The sequence below is a fragment of the Vombatus ursinus genome, unplaced genomic scaffold, assembly GCF_900497805.2.
Source record: "Vombatus ursinus unplaced genomic scaffold, bare-nosed wombat genome assembly UNPS02015397.1, whole genome shotgun sequence".
NCBI classification, from domain to species: Eukaryota; Metazoa; Chordata; class Mammalia; order Diprotodontia; family Vombatidae; genus Vombatus; species Vombatus ursinus.
This window is the reverse complement of record NW_020955175.1, coordinates 314,705-329,371: the sequence shown is the minus strand read 5'-3', so window position 1 is coordinate 329,371 and position 14,667 is coordinate 314,705. Positions and strand designations below refer to the sequence as shown.

The 14,667-nt window shown below is 37.5% G+C and overlaps 1 protein-coding gene and 1 pseudogene across 1 annotated transcript; both read left to right on the top strand.

Annotated features, from left to right (window-relative positions):
* The first annotated feature begins 823 nt into the window (after nt 1–823).
* LOC114032041 (olfactory receptor 52E2-like) lies at nt 824–1,759 on the top strand. Its single transcript, XM_027847245.1, has one exon. It carries the CDS (start codon nt 824–826, stop codon nt 1,757–1,759), a length of 936 nt encoding a protein of 311 aa, XP_027703046.1.
* Nucleotides 1,760–12,997: 11,238 nt separating this feature from the next.
* Nucleotides 12,998–13,892, top strand: LOC114032058 (annotated as a pseudogene).
* The last annotated feature ends 775 nt before the right edge of the window (nt 13,893–14,667 follow it).

Below are 14,667 nucleotides of genomic sequence, written 5' to 3'. Positions count from 1 at the left end.
TTCATGTTAATGCTAAAAGAAATCCTACAACTAAAGGTAAGGGAGAATTAGACTAGACAATTGTACTCATTTCAAAAAGAAAAAGATATCTTTTTTTTTCTAGTGGAATACAAGCTCACTATAAGTCAGTGTTATGGAATAGACATCAAAACTAATATTCAACTTTAAACTGATTTAATAGAAATGTGAGGGAGGTAATACTGTACCTATATTCTGTTCTGGTGAAGTACAATTTGTAATATTGTATTCAATTTTAGGTGTCACATGTAAGAATGTTGACATGGACATATTGGAGCATTTTCAAGTGACAAGAATTAAAGCCTTTCCAAGGTAGGGGAAAGAAACAGGATATTTAGGTTGGAGGGAAAAAATAAGACTTGAAGACTTGTCTTCAACTATTGGATATCTGTCCTACATAAGAAGAATTTCTAAATGGGCAGAACTAGGCAGAATTGGTAGAGGTTCAAGATTTGAATAATTTAGATCAATGTAAATATCAACTTCCTAAGAATTAGGCCTATCTGAAAGGGGAACAGCCTGACTTGGGAGGAAGTGAGGACTTTACTTGAATGCTACATGACTACTTGTTAAATAAGTCATAAGCAGGTTTGTGTTTAGGCAAATGTTTAAAGAGATACTAATTTCTGAAGTCCTGTCAGATTCGGAGTTGTTATTTTTTTTATTATTATTCTAGAGGTGTTAAAAAAACAAACTTTCCTATATTTCTCTAGGAATGCAGAAGGATTAAGTGATAACATTTGAATCCTTTCCAGTGATTGAAAGTCATCTGCAATGACCATAGCCATCTGCAACAACCAAAAGGATGCCCCATTCCAATGATACTCAGTTCCATCCCCCCTTTTTCATATTACTGGGAATTCCAGGACTGGAGAATTTCCACATCTGGATTGGCTTCCCTTTTTGTATTGTGTATCTTGTTGCCCTCTTGGGAAACATCACCATATTGTTTGTGATCCAGACTGAGAAGACACTTCACCAGCCCATGTTCTACTTTCTGGTCATGTTGGCCACCATTGATCAAGGCCTATCCACAGCCACTATTCCCAAGATGCTGGGCATCTTTTGGTTCAGGCTCAGGGACATCAGCTTTGGTACCTGTCTCATCCAGATGTTCTTTATACATATCTTCACTGTAATGGAATCAGCTGTACTGTCATCTATGGCCTATGATCGCTATGTGGCAATCTGCAATCCTTTGCATTACAGTACTGTCCTCACCAGCAGGGTGGTGGCCTTGATGGGCATTGGGGTGGCAGTGAGGTCTTTCTTCACAGTGATTCCCTTTGTGTTCCTGATCCTTCGACTTCCTTTCTGTGGAAATCATGTCATTCCTCACACCTATTGTGAACACATGGGCATTGCTCGATTGGCTTGTGCAAGCATCAGAGTCAATATGGTCTATGGTCTATGTGCTATTGGGACTCTACTGTTGGACATTGTAGCTATAGCTCTATCCTATGTACAGATTCTCCAAGCTGTCTTTCACCTCCCCTCCCAGGATGCCAGGCTAAAGGCCCTGAGTACCTGTGGCTCCCATGTTTGTGTCATCTTGGCCTTTTATACTCCAGCCCTATTTTCTTTCATGACGCATCGCTTTGGCCGGAATGTCCCTCGTTACATACATATCCTTCTGGCCAATCTCTATGTCGTTGTCCCACCCATGCTTAACCCTGTCATCTATGGGGTTAGGACCAAGCAGATCCGGGAAAAGGTGTTAAAGATATTACTCACAAAATAAATCAGAATTGGAACTCCAACATTTAATTTGCACTTTCCAGGGATCCTTAGGGGAATATTCACAGGTTAACCATAATGATCATACCAGGAGATGCCTCTTAACAAGAATAATAACTCCACTCTTCTCCTGACATCCCTTTTAAAAGTCCTATAGTGATACAATTTTATAAGGGGCTAATTACCATATTGGCCTGGACACCTTGGTAATTAACTCTAATTCTATAAGACTGATTCTTCTGAACTGCCTGTCCATATTGTGGACCCTGACATATGGTCTAATGCCCCAGGCAGGGAAAATATTGGTATCCTTTTGAATGAAATTGTGAATTCAGAATAGGTCATTCCCTACACTCACTTGTGAGTAGTTTTGAAAAAAACCTTATTTTACTTTCTCTCAGTTACTGGTGATGAGCACCTCAAATGTCAAAGTCCATGACCCAGTTTCACTCTGATTTCTAAATTCCTTTCATGCCTTCTTTGATTCCTTCCCATTATATTCTTTTACCTGTTATCTTTTAGCTCAATTAAAAAAAATAAACACTTGCCCTAATATGTACAATTTCGTAGACCACTTTGGTATCTCTGATCCTCTTTTATATTCAACAATTTAGATCCTAACAGCATCTAATTTTTTTTTCTTTCTCCATTATTAAAAATTTCTATATCGATGAGTAATTTGCAGTCCTTGATATCCTTTCCATTAACACTTTACTTCTAAGGAATAACAAAGACCTAGACGTCTCAAGTCAGCTTCTGGGATATTCTCCAGGAAAACATGCATGGAGTACATGACTAAAGAATAAATTGAGAAGGGAAGACAAACATTTATATGGTTCCTACTATATGCCATGCCCTGTGTCAAGTGCTTTACCAGTAAAATCTTAGTTGATTTTTATAACAAACCTGTGGGATAGGTGCTGTTATCACAATTTTACAGTTGAAGAAACTGAGGCAAATAAAGGTTAAGTGACTTGCCCAGGGTCACACAGCTAACAAGGGTCTGGGGTTAGATTTGAAATCATGTCTCCTTGCCTCCAGACCTAGAACTCTATTCACTTTGCCACCTAGCTGCCCATATGAGAAGAAACAATAGACTGTTCTATTATTTAAAGCAGTAAAAACAAGTCAGGGTCCCTATAAAAGGATACTAGACAGCATATGAGACCATAAAGCCATGAATACCAACCAAAGAGAAGTTGAAACTGAGATAGTCTTCCTTTAGAGAAGAAGCTAGGGGTTTCTGAATAGACAGGAATTCTGAGAAGGAAAGTGTGGAAGAGGAAGAAGGTAAAAAGAAAAAAAAAGTAATTATTGGGTGACTGGGAAGAGCAGTGTGGATAATAAAGGATATCAGTTTAGGGAATAAGAAAACTTAGTAAAGTCATTATATGCCACTGTATAGGCAGGGGAGATGTTTCTGTGTAGATGAGAAGCCTTTCCATGAAACTAAATAGAAATGATTCTTGGACTGTGACTCCAGCAGAACAGAAAGCTTCTCTGTTGGACAGGTCCATGAAGACCATCATAGAACCTCAGAGTGAAAGGATATCTCAGAGGCCACCTAGCTTTAATCACAACTAGACAGGAATCCTAGTCATTTAAACTCCACTTAAAGATCTCCAGAGAGGGGGACCCCATTCTTCCTCCTCTGTATCATATAGACAGTTATAATTGTTGAGAGTTATAATTATTTCTTCACATTGACCTGAAATATTATTCTCTGCAACTTCTATCCATGGCTCCTAGCTCTGCCCTTGGGATCATGAGACCATTGGATCCTAAATTGAATGCATAAAGTAACCCTACAAGTCATAAATTCAAATCACTTCATTTCACAGTTGAGGTAAATCAGGGTAAGGAGTATTAAGTTTGACTAGAGCCACACAGCAAGTAATTATTTAAACCAGGATTCAAACTGAGATCTTCCTAACTCCACATCTAATTCCCTATCCAGTACACCATAATAAAAAACAAGACAAATTACTCTTCTAAATGACAGATTTACAAAGAGTTGAAGACACTTATCATACCCGGCTCCCTCAAATCTTCTCTTCTCCAAGTTAAAAATGTACAATTCTTTCAAATGATCTTCATGTGACAGTATTTCTAGTCACTTCTTTCTCATAACTCTAATCTGGAAATACATCCCTACTCTTAAGGAACTCAAAATCCTTTGGAGAGATAATATGCAAACAACTATGTACTAACAATCTATATAAATGAATAAATGGAAATAATCAACAAAGAGTAGACAATGGAATTAAAAGGAATCAGGAAAAGCTTTCTTTGGAAGATGAAATTTTAGTTTAGACTTGAAGGAAGCTAAGGAATGTAGGAGGTGGAGATGAAGAGGAAGAGTATTCCATGCATGGCTGACAGCCAGAAAAATATTCCTGGAGTTATGAGTAGAAGATCATAATACTGATGGGAAGGCAAGGAGAAAGAAATGGTTATGAATGACTTTGAACACCCAATAGAGGATTTTGTATTTGATCCTAGAGGCAATAGTGAGCCACTGGAATTATTGAGCAGAGGAGTGACAAGTTCTGACCTGATCTTTAGGAAGATCACCTTGATAGCTGAGTGGAAGGACTAGAGTCAGGAGAGAGTTGTGGCATCAACAGATTATTAAAATAGTCCTAGTGTGAGGTGATGAGGGACTGCATCAGGATGATGAAAATTTGAGAGAAGAAACAGAGACATATGTGAGAGATGTATTACAAAGATAAAATCAGTAGGTCTTGGCAACATATTTGATGTGGGGTGATGAGAGATAGTGAGGTTTTGAGGATGACACCAGGTTAAGAGCCTGAGTGACTAGGACAGTGATTTTTTTCCCTCACCAGGAATAGGGAAGTTAGGAAGCATATAGAGATTTGGAGAAAAGATAAAAGGTTCAGTTTTGAACAAATTGAGTTTAAGATATCTAAAGATCAAGTTCAAGATGTCCAATAGGCAGCTTGAGATGTGAGACTAGAGGTTAGCAGAGAGCTTAGGACTGGGTATGTGGATATGAGAATCATCAGTATAGAGATGATAACTGAATGCATGGATGCTGATGAGATCACCCAAGTAATAATAGTACAGAAAGAGAAGTGGACCTAAGCCAGAGGCCTGCATGAAACCCAATGTTAGTGTCTGTGACTGCAATTAAGGTCTATCAAAAGAAACTGGCAAAGATTACTCAGATAGATAGATGGAGAAGTGGGAGAGAATATATTCATGAAAACCTAGAGAGAAACGGGTGATTAAAGGTGTCAAAAATTGCAGAGAGGTAAGAAGTAGGAAGATTGAGAAAAGACTATTTTATTGGACAATTAAGAGAACTTTAGTAACTTTGGAGAGACCAGTTTCTAGATGCTTGCAATTCAAAAAGGATTAAGTATTCATACTTCATATTTCATCACTTTTTCTATAACTTTGTTATAAAAGTACCTTAAGATTCCAAAGACTTTTCAAATAAAAAAGGAAAATAATTAAAAAGTGTGTGTCTACCTATCATGACCAAATGTACTAAATGATACATAATTTTAACTATTTGTAAATGACTGGAAACGTTCCTACATTTCTATTGAGTCATTTCTTTGCCCATATTAATCTTTTCCCCTTGGAGTATCCATATAATCCCTCAGATGTACAACAAACAATATTTATAGAGTAAAATGACATTTTATCTTATCTTTGCATGTAGGTTCTGCTATTTTACAGGACCACAAATGTATGCTTTAGTTACAAAAAAAAAAAAGACCGAAAAACAAAAAAAATCTATTTGCTGCAAATGTATGAGAAAAAAGTGTCCAAAATGTGTTTTTATGTAATTATAAGAAAATATATTTAATCTTTGTCTTCTTTGTGCAAATGAGCTTTAAATACAAATAATTTTAATCAGATAGTATAATTTTACTTAGAAATAAAAAATTTCATCCTACTATCTTTGTTATCTTTTCCTTTCATATAAAAGTAAATGCATTGCATCAATTGACTGCTTTATCCTTCATATTATCCTCAAATTCTGTTCCTTCTATTAACTATGATGCCATGTGTCCATTATGCTTTCACATCATTCTACCCATATGCATCAATCATTTGAACTCCAGTGGGATCTGTTCCTTCTGGACGGCCCTGCTTCTGACGATGCTGTGGTCCCATTTCCTGCTCACTATTTCCCACACTAATCATCATCATAATTTTTATTGTTGTTATTTTTGCTCAGTCATTTTGAATACGACTCTTCACAACCCCATTTGGGGTTTTCTTGGCAAAGATACTGGAATGGTTTCTCATTGCCTTCTCCAGCTCATCTTACAGATGAGGAATTGTGGCAAATAGGCTTAAATGACTGGTCCATCATCCCACAACTAGTAAGTGTTTGAGGCCAGATATGAACTTATGAAGATGAGTCTTCTGATTCCAAGCCCAGTGCTCCATCTGCTGCCCCAGCTAGCTGTCTGCCACCATACTTTTACCCATTATCATTGTTACCCAACCAGTATAGGCCTGTAACTCTGCTTTACATTTTAGGACATATTATCTATCTGAGGCCTGGGTTAGGACATAGTTTGACTATTCCAGCCCCAATTTGTGATCCTCTATAGTTTAAGACCTAGGCCTGGCATACTTAGATTTAAGACCAGCTACTTCCTATAGCCCCTCCCCTGCCTGATGAACCACATGGGAAGACAAAGGGCTCATTCAGACTCAACCAATGTCAATAGTCACTCCTCCCACATACACTTTAGAATCCCTTGGTCCCCAATCTATTCAATAACTCCCTGATGATCAACAATCTGCCTGGGTAATCAAAGGATTAACCTAGAGCAACATTTGCCCTGTGCCACAGGGTCTCTCCCTAAATACCAGTTTTAGAAAGGCCACATAAGGAGGCTATCCCCAGAGGTATGTAGCTTTAGAATCAAGCCTCTCTCCTTAAGGCTTTGTCAACTAGGGTGTGTACTGCAGCCAAGAGTGGCACAGGAGGCCCTCTGCTACAAGGCCTGGTGAGTCAGTCCTCAGCTCAATTCCAGGGCTCTGAACCTCCAGATATTTAATCACAGAGGATAACACCATCTTTCCAGCCCCTTGGGCTCACAATTTATTAGTAATCTTGGATTCCTCACACTCTCCTTCATATCCAAGCTACTGCCAAGGCTTGACAATTTCACCTTTGCAACATCTTCCAATATACCCCCTTCTTTCTTTTGACACTGCCAACTTTCTAGAGCAAGGCCTCATTGCCTCACACCTTGATTACTGCAATAGGCTGCTGGTGGGTCTGCCTGCCTCCAGTCTCTCCCCACTCCAATTTATTCACAATTCAGCCATTAACATGATTTTCCTAAAATACAAATCTGTTTATGTCACCCACTCACTCAGTAAACTCCACTGGCTTCCTATTGACTCCAAGAGCATATATAAAATATTCTTTTGTGCATCCAAAGCCCTTCATAACCTATCCCCCTCCTATCCTTCCAGTCTTCTTATACCTTACTCTCCAATGCTTACTCTTTGATCTAGTAACACTGGCCTGCTGGCTGTTCCATGAATGAGACACTTCATCTCTTGACTCCTGGCATTCTTTCTGGCTGTCCCTCATGCTTGGAGTGTTCTACCTCCTCCACTCTAATTACCGACTTTCCTGGCTTTCTTTATGTCCCAACTAAAATCTCATCTCCTAAAGAAGGATTTCCCCAACCTTCTTAATTTCAGTGCCTTCCTTCTATTAATTATTTCCTATTCATTCTGTATATAGCTTGTTATATATATATATATATATATATATATATATATATATTTGCTTGCATGTTGTCTTCCCCCATTAGACTATAAGCTACTTAAGGGTAGGGATTGTCTTTTGCCTCATTTTGTATCCTCTTTTTGTAGCTTAACACAATGCCTGACACATACTAGATACTTAATAAACATTTATTGAATTGCGTTGAAAAGGATCTCCTTACTTGTGTGATTACCTATAGTTAATAGGTACTCCTTTAGTCCTTTACTATGTCCTCTAGCATGAAAACCAAAGTAGATTGTCCATGCAAATTTGTTATTTATTACAGCAAATGAAGAAATGTAGTGTTTTTTTAGAAGTTACTCCAAATTCTTCTTGCTTTCCATACTTTTTGGAAGCAAGATTCTCAGTCTTTGGTCATTCTTTTTGGCAGGTTTTTGAATAAATGTCATGACAAACTCTCTGTTAGTTAGACTGGGGACATAGTCACATGAGGCTCCTGAGTCAGTGTTTATTTATTTATAATAGACTTCCTAAATTTTCTCAAAATGTAACAATAACTTTCTTGCCTTCTTTTTTTCCCTTTTTAACATTTTTAAAACTTAAAAACAAAACAAACAAACCAAAAAACCAAAACAAAAACAACTGCCTACATCTCATCATTACCTTGTTTCTCTTTCCTCACAGTTTTATCACTTATTACAGCTTTTTCTTTTCTTTTCTTTTTTTTGGTAAGGCAATTGGGATTAAGTGACTTGCCCAGAGTCACACAGCTAGTAACTGTTATGTGTCTGAGGCAAGATTTGAACTCAGGTCCTCCCGACTCCGGGGCCAGGCTCCACTGTGCCACCTAACTGTCCCATAGTTGTTATTCGTTTTTTTTTTTTTAACAAAGTAAAAAGATAAGAGGAAAAGAATAGGATAAGTGATCAACACATTGAAAACAAAATTTGTCATAATCTGCAATATTATCCACACCTAACTCTATAAAGGCGCTTGGGAAGCTATCTTCTCATGTTTCTTCTTTGGGAACAAGTTATACTTTTCTGCTGATGCATGCCCTTGGGCAAACAAATGATATGCACTTTCTTTCTTCTAAAGATACAAATAGCTAATTAGAGAACCATTCTTTATTGTTTTAAAATGCATCATTCACCACTCTGAGAAGCATAGAGCACATGTTCTGTTACTTCTACTTTGCATATGACAAAATCAAAGATGAACTAACTTCAGTGACTTGCTAGTGTGCATGTAGCTGTTAAGTGTCAGAGTTAGACTCAGAACCTGTGTTCTGCTTTCATATACAGAGCTGTGTGCCCAGTACCACAATACTACAAGACTGCTTCATTTTATATCATCACAAGTGTCCCATTTGGTTAATGTCCCCATCTTACTCAGGTTCAATGTAAGGAAAATATGTGACATCTCCATTCTGTGCAGTTTCAGAGGCGTAGTTTGGAATCACAAATCAATGAGTAAAATGGTTAATTAAAACCAATGAATACAGCAACTACCAGGGGAAGGCACACATCATAATCACTGTCAAACCCTTTAATGAATTAGAAAATCTCTAACAGATACATGCTGGTGGGGAAAAGGAACAATTTCTCCCTCTTCAGGCTAAATAAGACTCTGAGGTAATGTTAGACGTAGGTGTCTGGTGTTGAGGGTGAAACACTCCTCTGGACAGCTCCTTGTCTCCTACGCTGTCATTTGCTAAATGAAGTTCTCTCTCCAAAGCAGTGCCTCTTGAAAACTGCTATCTTGCTATAGCTGCATCAGACTTTTTGATGCCTCCTAGAGAAGTTTTACAACCCCTGCCTCCTTTTCTTTGTGTCACTGCTACTTCTAGTTACTCTTTTGACTTTTTTAGATTTTAGATCAGAGTCCTTAGAGGTTGTTATTCTTCGGCAGGGGTGGGGAAACCTGTGGCCTCAAGGTCACATGTGGCCTTCTAGGTCCTTGGGTCTGGCCTTTTGACTGAGTTCAAGTTTTGCAGAACAAATCCTTTTATTAAGGAGAATTATTCTGTGAAGTTTGGATACAATCAAAGGGTCACACTTAAGGACTTAGATGGCCACATATGGTCTCAAGACAGCAGGTTCCCCACCCCTGTACCTAGAGTCAAGCTGTCAATATCATATAACAGGGAGTTACTTGGCATATTCTTTCGACTATCTTTTCACCAGTCTTACAGCTTCACCTAGGTAGGCCCAAAAGGGCTCTGCAGCATAGTACTTCCCAGTTCTTTTCCATTAGAGACCCCAAATCATATTTTTGTAATACAGAGAGTGACTTTCTTTTATTTCTTCATCTCTTTGGGAGGGCAGACTCACACTGTTCTCAACTGATGCTACAGTTTTCTGAGCAGAGGATAAACTTGAAGCCCTTTTTATTGATTCTATTGACCCACAACATACCGTACAGAGAACATATACTCTTCCATGAAAGAAAAAAAATGTTGAAATTTTGCAGTCACAACAAAGCCCAAGTGCTTAGAACAGCACCTGGCATATAGCAGGCACTTGATAAGTGTTTATTAAATTAAATTATTTTAAAAAGCCCCCAAATACCACAAGAGATGAGGGAGGGCAAAGCTGAAGGTCTCCACTGACTTTCTTACTATTAAAGTGAATGTGATGATTCACTAAAACTAAAACTTTTATGATACTTCCTAGCCTCATTCAATGGGGGCCCCAGTGCTTGTTCCAACATTTCATGTTTACTAAATGTTTTTCTCATGAAAATTCTGTGAGGTTACTAGCATAAGTATTATTGTCCCTATTCTACACATGAGGAAATTGAGCATTCTTTAAGCAGCATATCTGATCATATTATGTCTCAACAGTTAAGAGACTTGACTGGTCTCATATAGGTAATAAATACTATATCCAAATCTATCTTTTTTTCTGAAAAAAAAAAAATTTGAATACCCATACACACATGCAAGTTCATTCCCATCCTCACAATACAACACACACAAAACAGATTCTCTAGAAAACTATGTATCTCCATTGCATATCTTTGCTTAAAAAAAACAACAAACAATTATAAACAAATTATAAACATTATTTCCAAAACTGTCCTGCTGTTCCATGCTTTCATAAGAACTTCATTTTTTCTTTTCTGTGCATTAAAAAAATATGGTGGTTCCCTTTAGGAGAGGACATTATTATTTCTCATGCCACCATCCACTAGATTGTCCCTCATTTTTAAATAAAAATCAAGTGAAAGAAAGACCTTGTGTCAAAAAAGCATAGTCAAGAACAATTAATCCAAAAATATATGGCTTTCTAACTTTTTCCATCACCTTTCTATCAGGAAGTGGGTAATATGTCTCATCACTAGAGAATTCTTGGAGTTCTTAAGTCTTTCAAAGTTTTTGTTGTTTTCTGTGCAATGTTATTATCCTTATACAAATTGTTCTCCTGGTTCAACTCATTTCAGCCTACACTCAGTACAATGTACCTGGCATTCTTTAAAATTGTATCTTTTGTCATTTCCTATGGTGAATATCTTTCATTATATTCATATGCCACAAATTGCTCAGTCATTGCTCAGTTGCCTCAGAGGCAATTTAAGACCTGTCCCTTAGGTTTTAGTTTTTTTTTCTCTTTTCTTTCTGATTTCCCTTTTTAAACCTTCCCCCACTTCCATATACCTTAAGGATCAGCTTTCTTTCTTTTTTTCTTTTATTTCTCTTTTTCTTTTCTTTGTTCATTTGTTTGTTTCTTTCTTTTGTTCTTTCTTTATCTGGTTCTAGTCTATTATTCCAGACATATTTCATATTCTTCTCCTTCATGAACTCTCTGAGTAAAATTGGCCTATTTGCTGTTCCCTGAACCCAACATTTGGTTTCCTATCTCATTGTCCTTGTACAAGGTGACCCACATGCTTTTAATGCACTAAATCCAGACCTCTCTGTCATAGAATCCATACCCTTCTTTAAATTTTATCCAATGTACCAGCTTATATGGAAAGGCTTTTTAAAAAATTTTTTTTATTAATTTATTTTGATTTACCAATAATCACTTCCATACACTTTTGAGTTTAAAATTTTTCTCCCCCTTCCTCCCTACCATCCTTCCCAAGATGGCACACAATCCCATATAGGCCATACATACACATTCCTATTAAACATATTTTCACATTAGTGATGTTGTAAGTAAAAATTAGAACCAATAAGAAGAACCACAGCAGTTCAATTTCCATAGTTCTTTCTTGGGATGTGGATAGCATTTTCCATCACAAGGCCTTTGGAGATGTCTAAGATTCTTGTAAGGGTTAAGTTTATCAATATTGGTCATCGCACAATGTGGCTCTTATTGTGTACAATGTTCTCTTGGTTCTGCTCACTTCACTCAGCATCAGACCATACAAGTCTTTCCAGGTTTTTCTGAAGTCAACCTGTTCATCATTTCTTATAGCACAACAGTATTCCATTACGTTCATATACCACAACTTGCTCAGCCATTCCCCAATTAATGGGCATCCTCTCAATTTACAATTCTTTGCCACCACAAAAAGAGCTGCTATAAATATTTTTGTACATGTGGGTCCTTTTCTCATTTGTGTGATCTCTTTGGGATATAGCCCTAGAAGTGCTATTGTTAGATCAAAGGGTATGTACCTTTTTATAGCCCTTTGGGCATAGTTCCAAATTGCTCATGGAAGGGCTTTTCTGAAGCCTTTTTCTAATAATCTTGTATTTACTTATATGTGTGGCTATAGTATTCTCCACTATAATGGAAGCTTCTTGAGAGCAGGAACTATTTTTATATGTTTGCTTTTTTTTTTTTTTTGGCTTTGAATCTCTAGCACCAAGAATATAGTGCCTAATACATATTCAGTGCTTAAGAAATGTATGCAGAAAAGAATTGGATGGTTATACTTTGCTGTTTTCAGGCAGTGTCTGGAGAATGGTGTTTAATTATGGTTGCCACATTTCAAAAGGAGAAGTTAAAAACATGGAGAATATTCAGAGAAAGATAATCTGAGTACTCAAATCTATGTGATACATAAAAAGGATAAATAAATTCAGGGTGGTTAAGTTGGAGAAGACCTGAATAGGACATAGGTATTTTCAAATTTTGGGTGGCTATCAACTGATCCTAAAACATAGAACTAGGTTCAGTGCAAGAAAGTTACAGAAAGTGACAATCTAAATCTATATAAAGAAAGATGCCCTAATGTATCAAGCTATATGGAAGAGGAATAGACTTTGAATTCCCCATTTCTAGAGAACTTTAAATAGAGGTTTATTTCCACCTGTTAGGGATGTCATTTCCAGGGATTTACATTTTGAGATTCAAGTTGGATAAGCCTCTGAGTTCCCATCCTGTTCCAAGATTATATTATTCTAAAACTTGCATGTTTGATGAATGAAAGAAACTTACATTTTCTTTGTTTATCTATATGATAACAGAGAAACAAAGGATGAATCAGTGCCCAATAACTTAAATGAAAATCATTCTATAGTGACCGTGGCCAGTAGCAATTACACAAAGGATGCATTCTACCAATAACAGACAGTTCCATTCCTTCTCCTTCCTGCTGCTGGGTATCCCAGGACGAGAAGCTTTCCACATCTGGATTGGCTTTCCATTCTGCATTGTGTATTTAATTGCACTTGTGGGGAACATCACTATCTTCTTTGTTATTAAGACTGAGAAGACATTCCACCAACCCATGTTCTACTTCCTGGCCATGTTACCTAGTATTGACCTGGGTTTGTTCACAGCCACAATTCCCAAGATGCTGAGTATCTTCTGGTTCAAGTTGAGGGAAATTAGCTTTGGGGCCTGTCTCAGTCAGATGTTCTTCATTTACAACTTTACTGGCATGGAATCAGTTGTGCCAGTATCCATGGCCTATGACCAAAATGTGGCTATCTGTAACCCTCTTCATCATGGCTCTGTCCTTACCAACAGGGTGATCACCATGATGTGATTGTTGTATTAAGGTCTTTCCTCACCATGATTCCCTTTGTGTTCCTGATCCTTCAGCTACCATTCTGTGGGAACCATATCATCCCACACACCTACTGTGAGCACATGGGCCTTGTTCTACTGGCTTGTGCTAGCATCAAAGTTAATATTATCTATGGATTGGGCACTATTTGTATCCTCTTTTTGGACATCTTAGCCATTGCTTTCTCCTACATGCAAATCCTCCTAGCTGTCTTCCATCTTAAGGCCCTCAGCACCTGTGGGTCCCATATCTGTGTCATACTAGCCTTTTACACATCTGCCTTATTCTCCTTTATGGCCTATCCTTTTGGAACATACTCCAACATATCCATATCCTTCTGGCCAATCTGTATGTGGTGATCCCACCTGCTCTCAATCCTGTCATCTATGGAGTCAGGACCAAGCAAATCCAAGATAAAGTACTGGATAGGTGATTCTTGGTTGTAACCCTATCTCCTTTGCCCTCCAGAATATTATATTCCAAACCCTGTGGTCCCTTAATGTAGAAGCTACTAAATCTTGTGTTTTCCTGATTGGGTTTCCACAATACTTGATTTGTTTCTTTCTGGCTGCTTGCAATAACTTCTCCTTGACCTGGCAACTCTGGAATTTGGCTACAATATTCCTAAGAGTTTTCCTTTGGGGATCTCTTTCAGGAGGTGATCAGTGGATTCTTTCGATTTCTATTTTGCCCTCTGGTTCTAAAAGATCAGGGCAATTTTCCTTGGTAATTTCTTGAAAGATGATATCTAGGTTCTTTGTTTTTGATCATGTCTTTTAGATAGTCCAAAAATGTTTAAATTCTCTCTCCTGGATCTATTTTCAAGGTCAGTTGTTTTTCTAATGAGATATTTCACATTGTTTTCTATTTTTTCATTCTTTTGAATTTGTTTTACAGTGTCTTGATTTCTCATAAAGTCACTAGCTTCCCATTGCTCCATTCTAATTTTTAAGGAAGTATTGTCTTCAGTAAGCTTTTGGACTTCCTTTTCCATTTGGGCAATTTTGCTTTTGAAGGCATTTTTCTCCTCATTGGCTTTTTGAACCTCTTTTGCCATTTGGGTTAGGCTATTTTTAAGGTGTTATTTTCTTCAGTATTTTTTTGGGTCTCCTTTAGCAAGTTGTTGACTAGTTTTTCATGATCTTCTTGCATCACTTTCAGTTTTTCCTCTACTTCTCTTACTTGCTTCTCAAAATCCTTTTTGAGTT

What these genes read in the sequence shown, in the direction of transcription:
- LOC114032041 (XM_027847245.1), top strand. Translation starts at nt 824, where the DNA reads ATGCCCCATTCCAATGATACTCAGTTCCATCCCCCCTTTTTCATATTA.